Raw genomic sequence first — 15321 nt, forward strand, 5'->3', positions numbered from 1 at the left:
GTAATCAGGAAGCTGTGAGTTCGATCCTAGGTAGAGGCAAATATTTCTCTCTCTGGGCACAATGAGATTATATTTGCAGGGGGCGGGGGGGGGGGGAAACTCCGCATTGGCAGCAGGAAGGGCATCTGGCCAGTAAACGCTCAGCTCCATTCAGTTGCCCAGACTCCACTCCACAAGGGATTATGGGGTCATTAAAATAAGATGATGACAGTGAGTATCTTGCAGAGCAGGTTGGGGAAAAAAAATGGGGGCCCTTTTATATGTTGCGGAACATGTGCAACTCCTGGCAATCCCGCGGAACGTAGTCACTGATGGTGTTGTAATTTGACACAGTCTGGTGCAGGTCCTGAACTCTTCTGTAGAATCACTGAAAGATTTCTGTGATCTTTTCTCACCTCTTGCGCTTGATAAACCACTTCCTTCCTTCCTTCCTTCTGCAGGTTTCTTCTCCAGACATAGACCATATCCACTACGAATACCTGACTATTGTGACATACGTCGGTTGCATCATTTCGGCTCTGGCTTCGTTATTCACCATCTTCTTTTTCCTTTGTTCAAAGTAGGTTGTGTGGAGTGGGGAATTCATGCAACGTAACAATGGGAAGGGGGGACCACACAGAAGTCTATGGGAGGTGGGAGTCTGTGTGCATTGGAAGGATGGATGTTCTCTGAGATGGACAGAGGTCGATGTCCTATGGCTGTCCAGTCTTTTGGACCTCAGTTTCCTTGAGCCCCAACCAGAACTGCTAACAGCACTGGACTATGAGAACGGCCTGCAGAACATCTGGAGGGAAGCAGGTTAGATCCCTCAGGAATCAGGCCTTGGGGGATCAAACGTTTTCCTACAACAGGTTCTAAGATTTTTCGTGACTGCAGCTTGGAGTGGCATACAACCAAGAACAGAATTACAACGCTCTTTGGACTTCAGTTTCCATGAGCCTCAACCAACATGGCCAACAGCATGTCAGAACTCCATGCAGAACATCTGGAGAGAGGCTGCTGGACCTGGGCCAAACTTGGTCCCTTAGGGAAAGAATCATTCTCGACTCCATTTGTCAGAGAAAAAAAAATCCTTTTACTAAAAGCCAAATGGTTACAGCAATGCAAGGCCAGAATTAAAGTTTGAGTGTGAAAATCCTTAGATTAACTTCCCCCTCCCCCAAGCTGTCCTGATCACCTCATTGCCCAGTCCCATTTAGAGAAGATTGTTTTGGTAACAATCCCTCCAGAGGTGGTATTCAGCCGGTTCTGACAGGTTCTGGAGAACCGGTAGCGGAAATTTTGAGTGCTTCGGAGAACCGGCCAATCCCACCTCTGAGTGGCCCCGCCAACCCCATCTCTTTTCTGCCTCCCATTGAGTCCCAGCTGATCGGCTGGGTCTCCTTTGGTTGCCCTGCACAGGAGAATGGAGCTGGAAAGCAGGTTAGTGGGGATGGGGAGGGAAGGGGGATTTTGCAGTAACCTTCCCCCGCCACGCTCATCAAGGCCACCAAGTAACCCCACGCCCACCAAGCCACATCCACAGAACCAGTAGTAAAAAAATGTGAATCCCACCATTGAATCCCTGTCATAGTTGGTTAGATGGATAGGTGCTACGTTCCGTTCCCAGGACCACGGCCTTGAGGTGTCTCCAGATGCCACAACTATCCCTTCTGGTTTCCCATGTCTTGCTTGAGGCCCCTTCCCTACATCTTCCCTGCCAATAACGCAGGACAGACTGGCACCTAGGCAAAGCATAGAAATGGGTGAAGGATGGCAGCTCTGACAGAGGCAGGTTAGAACACTCAGGGATCAAGTTGTTGGAAGAAATATCCATATCTGGTTCCGTTCCAAGCTGGGAGAAAGAGACTGGAAACATGGAGGCCGTTTAATGAAGCAGAACCACATCGGTTTTGGGCAGCTGACCACACGGAGTTGAGAGTGGGGTTTTTTTTTATACCTTCTCTTAAGCTTTGCACTTGAGCTTCCTGTTCCTGTGCAAGAACATGTATTCTATTGGCTGTTGTCAGACTCCCATGGGGCCATGTACAAATCCATGTACAAGTTTGTCTGAGATAAGTTTAGTGGAAGTTTGAGGGTGATGCAATGAAGGGGTTTGGGTTCTGCGAGGGTATTGGGTAATTTCTCTATTGTGGCAGAATGGCTTTGCCCTGAAGGATAATCCCATCATCCTGGAGCTGAAGGTCTTTTGTTTTGTAGATAGCCTAGCCCAGTCTTTCCTAGGGGCACAAAATATCTGCTGGGGCTATAAAGAAAGTTGTTCTGACCCAGGCTTCATCAAACGTACTTAAACACAAACATATTTTAAAAGAAAAACCTCTTTTATTGCAACGCTGGGAATTACTTTCATTCCCAGCCAGAATTAATTATAAACAGTTCCCCAAGATAAGCACATGCCTTTCAGTGCTGTGGAATGTTGCCAAAAACAGAAGTATCCAGAAACCACTTGAAATACCAGAAAAAAAACTGACCAGAATATGCAGAGCTTCAAGGAGGACTCGGAATCTATTGAATTGCTTTGCTTCCTGCAAAGGTTTCATCATTAAGGTCTGACTTTTATCCCTTATGGGAGGGGCAATCACCTCCCAGCCTTACTCCCGAGTCACCCCTTCTGCTTCAGCTGCTCTCGCCTTCTGGCAGCTCTGCACACATGCGCACTGGGAACAGGCTCCCCTTGTTCCTCTGCCTCGCTGCTGCCGGGCTCCGAAGGCTCCACTCCCAGATGGCCCTGGCCCCATCTCTGCATCAGACACAGGACCCTCGCCCGAGTCATCCTCAGACTCCCAGACTGGTTCCCTTTCTTCCTCACTGTCCGACTCTGCTGTCGTCTGCACCAACTGTCGGCGAACCACAACAAAAGTGGGGGTTGCTTTAAAAAAAGCACGTTCTTCATTTCTCCCTTTAGGAAATATAACATTCTGCCTGTCAGAATTCCAGCGATCACCCCAATTAAATCAGGAGCCTCGGGCCAAACTTCAAAAAACTTCAAAGATTTTATTAGGAGCGACATACTAGCATGATCTGTGTGAAGCCGGGTCTGAGATACGTAATTTACAATCACTTATGACCCGGCGTTCCCACACCCCTCTGGGTGTATCATAACAATGGAACACATTCATGGGCTAGGTGTCATCAATCATGCTCTCCAATAGAGGATTTTTCCGCCCAGCATACCCGGTTGCCTCAATTGCAATCTCTATAAGATAAGCTTGGAATGTTCATTTGCCCTCTGCTCCTTCAGGATGGCTACTCGGAAGCCGGCATAGGAATGTTTTTACAAGTTGACACTGCCTTTTTAAAAATATTCCTCAAAATATTTCTGTCAGGATTCCGGCAGTTACCCCCCCATTTAAACCATGAGTCTCGAGCCAAACTTCCCAAACTTGAAAAGGATTTATTGGAGTTAAAATGTCCGGCACTGCCTGGGTGTAGCCGACTCTGAGACACATCATTCATTGTCACCCTTGACCCTGGTTTTTCCCCCACCCCTGGGTGTATCATAATTCATATTCTCCAATGGGACACATCCATATCCAAGAGTCATCGATCATGCTCTCCAGTTAGAATTTTGTATGGCAGAAACTTCAGTCACCTAGTTACTATCTCTGAAAACATTTATGGAATGCCGTTTTGGTTTGCAAGCTCTGCACTGCTCCCCCTCCCTTTCCGTTGGCAACTCTAAAAAGACTAGAGAAATATTTTATGAGTGGACAGTTTCATTCTTCTAGAAGTGGGGTGGGTGCTGGCTGTCTACAAAGTTTTGGGAATGAAAGCCTTTCCTACAACAGACTTCCCATAGCTGCAGCTCTGAGCTTCCTACAACCAAGAAAAGAAGTACAATGCTCTTTCTTCTTCTCAGGAAAAAGCAGAGAGACCACATTGTCTATGTCCACATGAATCTCCTCTGGGGCATCTTTCTCCTCGACATGAGCTTCCTCATCGCGGTGCCCCTGGCTCCTACCGGAGGGGACACGGCTTGCAAAGCCGGCGGGATGTTCCTGCACTTTGGCGTGCTTGCGTGCTTGACTTGGATGGCCATTGAGGGCTACAGTCTCTACCGGCTGGTGATCGAAGTCTTCAACTCCTATGTCAAACACTTGCTCCTCAAGCTCTGCTTGGTTGGCTGGGGTGAGTGGCAGAAGCTTTGGGGGAACAAACGGGTGGGATTTGACCGGTTTGGACCGGTTGGGGTGAACTGGTAGTTCGTGGGATTGTTTGGTCCTGCCCACCTGCCCCTGATCTTTCCTGTGCTTTATTCCCTTGTTTTGGAGCACAGCTAATTCGCGTGGTAGAGAGGTTTTGCCATGCCTCAGCTGTTTTACTCACTGGGGCTACAGTAGAAGCATTATAGCTGAAAATGGGCTTTTTTTGAATGGTGTGCATGCATGCGAAATACTCGATCACCAAACCGGTTGTTACACTGGTTGAATCCAGTGGTGGGAATTCAGCCAATTTGCACCAGTTCAGGAGAACCAGTTGTTAACTTTCTGAGCAGTTTGACAAACTGGTTATTGGAAGAAATCATTAGGGCAGAGAACCGGTTGTTAAATTATTTGAATCCCACCAACTGGTTGAATCACACCACTCAAAACAAACCTCTAGTCATCTAGAACCGCAAAGGTTATGACTAGTTTTTTTTTTAAATTGAAGCAGACAGCGAGAGGAAGAAGTTGGTGGGCACAGCCACGAAAGATAGATGCAAAGCTTCAATTCAGTCTAGCTTCTGCTGTGAATTCAGGAAGTGGCTTTAGATGAGCTGGGTTCTCACAGCCAACCCTTGAGATGTAGACACAGAAGAACAAGGTGGAAAAAAGGACCATATTATGGCAGCCTCTTAAAAAAGGGCATCGTGTTTGATTGTAACCTATTAGACATTTTTGAATTTTCTTGGACTTCATTCCAAAGGTTCCTTTTTCAGGAGGCAACTGGACTTTCTCTGGTTTTTCTTTGAAGATTTCGCTTCTCCTCCAAGAAGCTTCTTCAACTCCATCATCCTGTCTGTCATGCCCCTGTTGGAGTATGATTCCGAGGAGGAAGACGAACAGCTAACGGAGTGGGAGTGTGACTCCGTTGGCTATGGAGGAACCTGGGGAAGGGCAAAGTCCAGCTGGGCAGAGCAGGAGAGAGGTAGAACAAGGGAGGGGGTGTTCAGAGGAAGACCAAGGCCCACCCCGTCTTCATCCTAGGGCATGCAGGGAGGAGTGGATAAGGGAGCAACATGGGTTGTGTGACTTACAGGGGAGGAAAGGGCCCTGATTCCCTTCATTAGGCACACCTGGGAATGAGAGTTTAAGAGAAATGCAAGCTGAGTGCGGCAGATGCTGGGAGCAAATGTGAGTTTGTCTTTGCTTACCTGTGTTCCTGGCATTTTCCCAACCGTGTGAAGTTATTGCTTAGCCTTCACGTCTGAAATTCCTTCACTTGACCTACCAGACTAATTACCTCATTTTGCCTTGATTGGACTTATAGTTCCAGTTTTTGTTGACCATGTTTTGGACTTGATTCTCTGCAGCCAAAGGCTGTTCCTTGGAGAGTTTTTTCTCCAGCCAGAAGGTAACCAGGACATTGAGGGCAAAGTTGAGGGCAAATAAAGAGACTCCTGATTATCTGACTATGTTGCCTTTGTGCCATACTCCGGGTCATCACACTGTCAGAGCTGAAGAAGCTTCTTGGATAAGAAGTAAAATGTCTTCAAAGAAAAACCAGAAAGTCCAGTTGCCTCTTGAAAAAGCGCCTTTGGGACAGCCATGACCTGGATGACTGAGAATCTCCAGAGATATCTTGGAGTTCATGTTCTTAAGAAAATGTTATGCTTTTTTAAATCTCTTCCCTTATTATCAGAATGAATCGCTCTTTTTTGATCAACAAGTTTGATTATATCGCATCATTTAATTAGCATTTTTTAAATAAAAAGCCCTTTTAATTAGAATAGAATAGAATTCTTTCTTGGCCAAGTGTGATCGGACACACAAGGAATTTGTCTTTGGTGCAAATGCTCTCAGTGTACATAAAAGAGAAGATACATTCATCAAGAGTCAAGAATCACAAGGAACAACACTTAATTATAGTCACAGGGTACAATAAGCAATCAAATCATACTAGGAAACAGTCCATATAAATCATAAGGATACAAGTGACAAAGTTACAGTCACAAGTGGGAGGGGATGGGTAATAAGGAGTGATGAGAAGATTAATAGTAATAGTAGTGCAGACTTTGTAAAATCAGTGTTGAGGGAATTATTTGTTTTTGCTCTTCAGAAAAGCTGTTTTGTTTTGTTTGCTAGAATAAAACGGCTCTCTGTCTACAATGTCCTCTCCAATTCTCAGAGTATCTTGCAAATTTTTACTTGGCTCTAATTCTAAATTCTCTATTTCTTTTCTTAATTGGATATTTCTTTATTCAGTGCATCACTTGGGAAGAGACTAGGAGTGAAGTATACGCTGCACAGTATGGAAATAGTTTAAAATCAGTGGAAAATGCAAAACCTTCCGAGCAAGCAATATGGAAGAAGCACTAATGTGGTCTGTTTTCTTCTGCAGGTCTTCCCATATTCATTGTGTGTCTCATTTTTGTGATCGACCAATCCCACTATGGCCGTACCTCTTTTAAGATCTACCAGGCTGCAGGGGAATACACCAATTCAACCATGTAAGTTCTTGGCGCGTAGAAATAGGGTGCCCCCTACTGTCCAATGAAAAAAGTGCATTTCTCCTTGAGGATCAACGGCTGCAGAAGCTGAGATACAATTCATACTGGTAGCCCTTGATTTAGGACTAACCGAGCCCAAACTTTCTGCTGCTAAGTGGGACATTTGTTAAGCGAGTTTTTCCCCCATGTTACGACTTTCCTTGCCCCAGTTATTAAGTGAATCATTGCAGTAATTAAGTGAGTAGCAATGGTTGTTAGTGGAGCAAGTAGCCAGTTTTAAGTTTCTGGGTGTTATCATAAAAGAGGACCTGACTTGGGGTGCTCACATTGCAGCCCTGGTCAAATGAGCCCAGCAGAGATTATACAACTTGAGGCTTCTCAGGAAACAACAACTGAATGAAAAACTGCTGGTGACCTTCTACCGCTACACCATAGAGAGCATTTTAACATACTGTACCTATGTAGGGTTTGCCAATTGCACAGGGGCAGAGAGGACAGCACTCCAGAGGGTTAAGGTCATTGCCCAGAGGATCATGGGTTGCCCTTTCCCATCTTTGGAAGAGCTTTAGAGCTCCTGCTGCCTTAAGAAAGTTCAAAACATCCTCAAAGATCCATCTCATCCTGGGAACCCTTTTTTTTTGAACTATTACCATCTGGCAGACGGTACAGGATAATAAAAACAAGGACAAATAGGCTGAAAAACAGCTTCTATCCCAGGGCAGGAGCTCTGTTGAATTCCACCGTAAATAGTGCAATATGAATGCAATATCAGGGGTTTTCAATTTAATGCATAGAATGTGAAGGATGTGTGTTTGTGTTTATTTTAATAGTCATGATGTACACTGAAAATGGTATTTAATTTTGTTTTGTAAGGTGCAATGACAGTAAACTAAATTAAACTAAACTAAATAAATCTGGCTTCTCTTTGACTTTGGTTTATTGGCCAAGTGTGATTAGACACACAAGGAAGTTGTCTTGGTGCATACGCTATCAGTGTGCATAAAAAGAAAAGATACATTCATCAAGAATCATAAGGCACAACACTTAATAATAGTCATAGGATACAAATAAGCCATCAAATCATACTAGGAAACAGTCCATATAAATCGTAAGGATACAAGCAACAGAGTTACAGTCATATAGTCACAAATGGGAGTGGATGGGTGATAAGGAATGATGAGAAGATTAATAGTAATAGTAATGCAGACTTTGTAAATAGTTGGACAGTGTTGAGGGAATTATTTGTTTAGCAGAGTGATGGCATTCGGGGGAAAACACAGTCCTTGTTTTTTTATTTATTTATTTATTTGATTTGTCAATCGCTTACAAGATAATAGGTATAATAGGTTACGAATACATGAAATGGGTACATATAGGACATATAGAACCAATTGCACAGGGACGGTAGGCACGTTGGTGCGCTTATGCACACCCCCTACAGGCCTCTTAGGAAGGGGGTAAGGTCAATAGTAGACAGTCTAAGGTTAAAGTTTTTGGGGTTTGGGGAAGAAACCACAGAGTCAGGTAGAGTATGCCAGACATTGACCACTCTATTGCTGAAGTCGTATTTCCTGCAATCAAGTTTGGTGCGATTAACCTTGAGTTTGTATCTATTGTGTGCTCTTGTGTTGCTATGGTTGAAGCTGAAGTATTCATTTGCAGGTAGGACATTGCAATGTATGATCTTATATACTATACTTAGATTGGACTGAAGGCAGCATAGTTCTAGGTTTTCTAGGTCTAGAATTTCAAGTCTGGTGGCATAACGTATTCTGCAACGAGTAGAGGAGGGGAGAACTCTTCTTGTGAAATATTTCTGGACTTTCTCAACTGTGCTAATATTAGATACGTAATGTGGGTTCCAGACTGATCAGCTGTATTCAAGTATTGGTCTAGCCAATGTTTTGTATGCTCTAGTTAGTAGTGTGATATTACCAGAGAAAAAGCTACGTAGGATTAGGTTAACAACTCTTAATGCCTTTTTGGCTATGTAGTTACAGTGGGCTCTAGCACTTAGATCATTAGAGATGAGTATTCCAAGGTCCTTTACAGAGCTTGGATCATCAACAAGATCTTGACTATTCAGCTTGTATTTTATTTTCTGATTTTTTTTGCCAATATGTAAGACAGAGCATTTATTTGTTGAGATTTGAAGTTGCCATTTTTTTGACCATTCTGATACATAGTCAAGGTCTTTTTGAAGGGTAGCAGTATTGTCTGTGGTATTGAACAGCTTTACATCATCAGCGAAAAGAACGCAGTTGCTCTTAATATGATCACAGAGGTCATTTATGTAGAGTATGAAGAGAGTTGGTCCTAGAACACTGCCTTGGGGGACACCACTATTGACAGGTACAGAATTTGATATGACACTCCCAATTTTGACCATTTGTTGTCTGTTTGACAGGAATGCTTCTATCCAGTTAAGCAGGTGTCCAGAGATACCATAAGATTTTCGTTTTAGGAGTAGTTTGTTGTGTACCACTGAATCAAAGGCTTTACAGAAGTCTATGTAGATTGCATCTATTGTTTTGCCCTGATCGAGTTGTGTAGTCCATATGTTTTTGCAGTGTAGGAGTTGCAGATTACAGGATAATTTTTTTCTGAAACCAAATTTTTTATTGGAGAGTAGGTTGTTTGTCTCTAAGTGGAGAATAATGGATTGGTTAATAATTGATTCCATGACTTTACAGGTGACGCAGCATTTGGAGATTGGTCTGTAATTTTCAACTAGGCTGGGGTCTCCCTTTTTAAAGATGGGGATGATCGTGGCTTGTGACCATAGTTTTGGCAAGGAGCTGGTCCTGAAAGATTTTTCAAAGATTATGCTTAGAGGTTCTGCTATGGCAGTGGATAGCTTTTTAAAGAAGTAGGCACATATTCCATCTGGTCCAATAGATAGAGATGGTTTTAGATTGCGTAGTGCTTTTTCAACATTGTCTTCTGTAAAAAATTGTCTTCTGTAAAAAATTGTCTTCTTGTGTCTAGTTTTTCTGGTGTGCAGTACTCTATAGCGTCGTTTTGAGGGAAGGAGTTGAAATAGTTTATGTCCAGGATGTGAGGGATCTGTAAGTATTTTCACAGCCCCCTTTTTGACTCGTGCAGTCAAATGATGCAGTCAAAACATGTGTCGTGACCAGGGTCATTCAGCCCTCGCTTAGCATGGGCCATCTTTTGGTCCCTTGGGGCTCATTATAAAAACACTTGTAGCCAGGTATTGCTATAACATCATTTCCATCAATCCAGTTTCTTGGAGAACAAGGGAATTGGAATGAGCAGAGGCTACAAAGTGGGTGGGATGCATCACATTTATGACTGGCCCTGGAGCGTCCTGGAAATTCCTGTTTTGGGGGAAAGTGTTAGCTCAAAGAAACATTCTCAGCCTATTTGAATGCTCATATTCCAGTTTTCATGCGCCTTCCAGCTTTGTGTGTGTGTGTGTGTGTGTGTGTGTGTGTATTGCAATAATCAATTCACAAACCAATAGTATGAATGAATATAAAATCATAAAAGAGGGTTCTATTGTAATTATCTTCATGTTATCTCTATGATGTTTAAAAACCTATCTTTAAATACGAGACTCTATAATTGATAAAGTTGGTTTCTTTTATAGTAACAACCAATTATTTCATTAATGATACATAAAGCTTCTATTCTTCTGTCCAACTCAGAATTGTATGGAAAAACTCAGAATACTTTTCTTCACTTATAAAAGCAGAGTTAGTTCTCCTACAACATTCATCTTGAAGGGTAAAGGGAAAAAAGAAAGAAAAGAATTGACTTCCAACTTTTTAAAAACACAGAATAAAACAATAGCAGTACAGTTTCAACTTTTTAATTTTTACATACTTAATACATAATACACCGACTTACCTTTCTGTTTTTTTCTCCTTTTTTTTCTCCAGCTGTTGGATCACCAAAAAGGAGATCAACAATTTCCTGAATTTGGGCTATTTAAGCCTGGTGCTTTTCTTCAACAGCATCATGCTGGCCACCATGGTGTATGAGATTCTCAGGCTGAGACATCGAGAGCATCACTGGGAATATGTGGTGATGCTCCTGGGCCTGAGCTGCGTCCTGGGCATTCCCTGGGGGCTGGTCTTCTTTGCATTCGCTTCTGGGACGTTCAAGCTGGTGGCCGTCTATCTGTTCACCATCATCAACTCTCTCCAAGGTCAGTGAGTATTCCTGCTCCTTTTAGTCTTGAGATCTGCCCCTTTTATCAGTTTTCGTCCTCTGGATTTTCATGCAACACAAGAGAGAGTTGCATTTTGGCTCGGTGACTTCATCTTTTCACTTCAATCTGAGCTTATGAATCAGATCCTAAGAGGATGGGATGAACCACAAGGAACTTACGGTTTGCCTTTGCACCGTCATCAAGGTCTTTTCAAGGTCACAGGGTAGTGACTGCTTCTCATCTCCTACTTTTGGGCTTCATCTGAACTTGCATGTTATATAATATGAAGGTCTCCACAACCATAAGATGCAACTTTTCAGCCCAATCTAATTCAGTGTTTCTACTTTGTCTGAGATGCAATAAGGCTTCCTGCCTTGAGCAAGGGGGTTGGACTAGAAGACCTCCAAAATCCCTTTTGACCCTACGATTCAAATCTTGGCAACTTTGAGAGATGTGGACTCCAATGCCCAGAATTCTCAACATGGTTGAAAAACACTGATCTAATTGCAGATGGTGGGTAGATTTGTATTCACACATCTAAGATAGCACAACAAATCTCTGCCCTCATTTTTTTTTTTTAGTTAGGCATTTTATACCCAAGCAAACAATACAGGTAGTCCTCAGCTTATGACCACAATTGGGCCCAAAATTTCTGTTGTTAAGAGAAACATTTGTTAAGTGAATTTTGCCCCATTTTACGATCTTTCTTGCCACAATTGTTAAGTGAACCACTTAGCAGTTGTTAAATTACTTCCCAGCAAAGGTGCAATTCTAGTGGTGTGAGATGATTGGCAATCAAAGGATGTCAAGCAATCAATCAGAATAGAGCTGGAAGGGACCTTGGAGGTCTTCTAGTCCAACCCCCTGCTCAAGCAGGAGACCCCCTACCATTTCAGACAAGTGCCTGTCCAGTCTCTTCTTTAAAAACATCCAGGGATGAAGCGCTCATGATTTCTGAAGGCAAAACTGTTCCCCTGGTTAATTGTCCTCCCTGTTAGAAAGTTTCTCCTCAATTCCAGGTTGCTTCTCTCCTTGATTAATTTCCATCCATCCTTTCTTCTCTTGCCTTTTGGAAAATAAATTGACCCGCTCTTCTTTGTGGCAGCCCCTCAAATACTGGAAGACTGCTATCATGCCCCCACCCCCCGTCCTTCTTTTCTCTAGACTAGCCAGACCCAAATCCTGCGACCGTTCTTCATACGTTTTAGTCTCCAGGCCTTTAATCATCTAACCATGTCACTATCAGAGCCTTGGAAATGTGGTTTCCATGCTACGTAGCTCTGGTTTCTCTGAATGAAGAACTTCTCTTTCAAGGCCAGGCTGTTGTGAATGAAAAGGGACCAGTGTCCTCACCTTGCCTTGCTGGGGAAGGAAGTCAAAAGAGTTGCAAGAGACTGTAGAGAAGGACCTGCAGAAGAAAATGGAGTAGAATTAAAAAGGGTCAACCGGAAGTGCCTTGTGGTTGACTAAAGCCTGAAGTTAGGCGGAGGTTTCCTTGTCAAGCACCCCTGAACAGGACAGGAAGAACAGGAACTCTTGTCACTCAGTTCTAAGTAACTTCAGAACAAGCCAAACCTTATCTCAAAGTCTAGGGTTAAGGTTAGACACTAGGGTTAGGCAGAGGTCTCCAAACTTGGCAACTTGGAGACTTGCGGACTTGGGAATTGCTGAGAGTTGAAGTCCACAAGTCTCAAAGTGGCCAAGTTTGGAGATCCCTGGGTTAGGTTGTCAGAAATAGGACAGGAGTCTCTGCTCACTTTTGGCTCAAGGTCCACCCGTTCATGCTTCAGTTCTGCCCACCCTAAAACCCTAAAGTGATTAGCCAGAGGGCAGGTGATCCTTGGTAGGAAGGTTGACCCGGGATAAGCAATTTTTCAACTAGGTTTCAAACACAGATGCTTCATGGCTCTCTATTGACAGATTAACAGAGTTGGAAGAAACTTTGTAGGTCATCCAGTCCAACCCGCCGCCCAAGCAGGAGACCCTACACCATTTCTGACAGAGGGCAGTCCAGTCTCTTCTTGAATGCCTCCAGTGATGAAGCTCCCACAACTTCTGAAGGCAACTTCTGTTCCACTGGTTGATTGTTCTCCCTGTCAGAATTTTTTTCCTTATTTCCAGGTTGAATCTCTCCTTGATCAGTTTCCATCCATTTTTCCTTGTTTGGCCTTTGGGTGCTTGGAAAATAAGTCAATTCCTATTTTTTGTCACAGCCCCTCAAATATTGGAAGACTGCTCTCCTGTCTCCCTTGGTCCTTCTCTTCCCTAGACCAGCCATGCCCAGTTCCTGCAACTGTTCTTCATATGTTTTAGCATCCAGTCCCCTCATCATCCTGGTTGCTCTTCTCTGCGCTCTTTCTAGAGTCTCAACATCTTTTTTATACTGTGGTGGCCAATGCAAAGAATGTGTTTCACCTCTGAATTCCAGTCCTTCTACACCATTGACCATCTGCAACCGAGAGATCTGGTGGTGAAAAGGCTTCAACACTGCTGCATGTCAACCTTTCAAGGGAAACCAAAATTAAGAAACCTATACAAAATTTTTTTTGATGAGACCCTAAAAAGAATGCAGAGAAGACCAACTGTCACACTGGAGGTTAAAGTATATGAAGGACAGTTGCAGGAACTGGGCATATCTAATCTAATGAAGAGAAGGGCTGAGGTGACTTGACTGTCTTCCAGTATTCTTCCACAAAGAAGGGGGATCAACCTATTCTTCAAAGCACCTAAAGAAACAATGGATGGAAACTTATGAAGGAAAGAAGCAACCTAGAACTAAGAAGCGGTTTCCTGACAGTGAGAACAATTAACCAGTGGAACATCTTACCTCTGGAGGTTGTGGAGAAAAGATTGTATAGCCATTTGTCAGGATGATGTACGGGTCACCTGCTTGAGCAGAACATTGGATTAGACTATTTCTAAGCTCCCTTCCAACTATTAGGCTTTGTGTATTGTCTACTTTTATTATAAGGTTAGAGTAATAAAATCTTGTGAGTCCGATTACACTTCCACCTTTTTTTAAAATGTGAACTAGAGAAGTTCCTGCTCTGAGATGCTTTCTCAGATTACATTTCTGCCCAGGAGTCACATTTCTTTTACCTATCTGTTGCCTTGGCTGCAGCTCTTCCTCCTGTTCCTCAAGGTTATCCCTTCAGTACTACATTACACGGCAGTTCTATCCGTGTGTCCGGATTTCTCGCTCCCTTCCAGGAATTGCTTAACATCTATAATCTTTTCCTGTTTCTCCAGCTGTATTATTCTATTTATTTTTATTATAAAGTGATAATAACAAAAACTTGCAAGTCTGATTACACTTCCACCTCCCTCTTTTTTAATGTGAACTACGGAGGTTCCTGTCTAAGATGCTTTCACAGATTACATTTCTACTCAGTACTCAAATTTCTTTTATCTATCTGTTGCCTTGGCTGCAGCTCTTCCTCCTGTTCTTCAAAGTTATTCCTACAGTACTACATTACACGGCAGTTCTATCCGTGTGTCCGAATTCCTCACCTTCCTTCCAGGAACTACTTAACACTTGTGATCTCCTCCTGTTTCTGCAGGCTTCCTCATCTTCCTTTGGTACTTGGCCAAAGTGCTGCAGTCTCGCAGGTCAAATTCCATGCAGTGCACAACTTCCAACAGCCTGAAGCTCCAGTCCAGCAGCACCAGCATCTGACCTTGTCCTGGCCAGGAGGACTTTGGATGTGAAACGCTCACACAAGGATCTTCCTGGAAACTCAATCAGACACTTCTTGGGTGGACTTGGGTGACTTCATACCTCTGAGTAGTTTAGAGACGACACTGATATGTTTTTCCTTCAATATTTGTATGGCTCTTTTTTCTACTGTAAATATTTTTTTTAAAAAAAATTCCTCTGGTGTAAAAAGTTTATGAGAGTACATTGAAATTTAAACGATGTATATTAAAGACAAATTTTATTAGTGCGGATGTGATTACATCTGGATAAATATAGCTCAAAGTACTAGTTGTTTGTGTTCTGTACTAGGCTGGTTGCTTGGGACTGTAAGAAGGCTGGGACTAAACCTGTCCCGGCAGTGGTGGGATTCAATTTTTTTTTAACCACCAGTTCTGTGGGCATGGCGTGATGGGTGTGGTGTGGCTTGGTGGGCATGGCAGGGGAAAGTTACTTCAAAATCCCCCTTCCCTCCTCACCCCACTGACCTGCTTTCCAGCTCCGTTCTTCTGTGCAGGGCAACCAAAGGAGACCCAGCCAATCAGTTGGGACTCGATGGGAGGCAGAGAAGAGATGGGGTTGGCGGGGCCAGTCAGAGGTGGGATTGGCCGGTTCTCTGAACTACTCAAAATTTCTACTGCCGGTTCTGTAGAACCGGTCAGAATCAGCTGAATACCACTGCTGTGTCCCTGCCTGTTCTTAGAAGCCCCCATATTTCAGCAAAGCTCCCACTAACAAAATTCAGTTTGGTGGTCAGGAAAGTAAGCTTCATTTAGGCACGAAAAACCAATTTCCTGATTG

The 15321-nt window shown here is 43.4% G+C and overlaps 1 protein-coding gene across 7 annotated transcripts in view; it reads left to right on the top strand.

The window, feature by feature from the left end:
* LOC113445316 (adhesion G protein-coupled receptor G1-like) overlaps positions 1–14806 on the top strand; it is a 76799-nt gene extending 61993 nt beyond the window's left edge. For all 7 annotated transcript variants that reach the window (XM_087940436.1, XM_026714432.2, XM_087940438.1 and 4 more), the window contains exons 10-14: positions 441–559; positions 3860–4128; positions 6541–6649; positions 10555–10823; positions 14387–14806. In XM_087940436.1, coding sequence (XP_087796562.1) covers positions 441–559; positions 3860–4128; positions 6541–6649; positions 10555–10823; positions 14387–14502 — 882 coding nt within the window. In that variant the 3' untranslated portion in view covers positions 14503–14806. The remainder of the gene's footprint in view (positions 1–440; positions 560–3859; positions 4129–6540; positions 6650–10554; positions 10824–14386) is intronic.
* Positions 14807–15321: the final 515 nt, after the last annotated feature.

This window comes from Pseudonaja textilis, chromosome 11 (genome assembly GCF_049901715.1).
Source record: "Pseudonaja textilis isolate UNSWEBS1 chromosome 11, rPseTex1.2, whole genome shotgun sequence".
NCBI classification, from domain to species: Eukaryota; Metazoa; Chordata; class Lepidosauria; order Squamata; family Elapidae; genus Pseudonaja; species Pseudonaja textilis.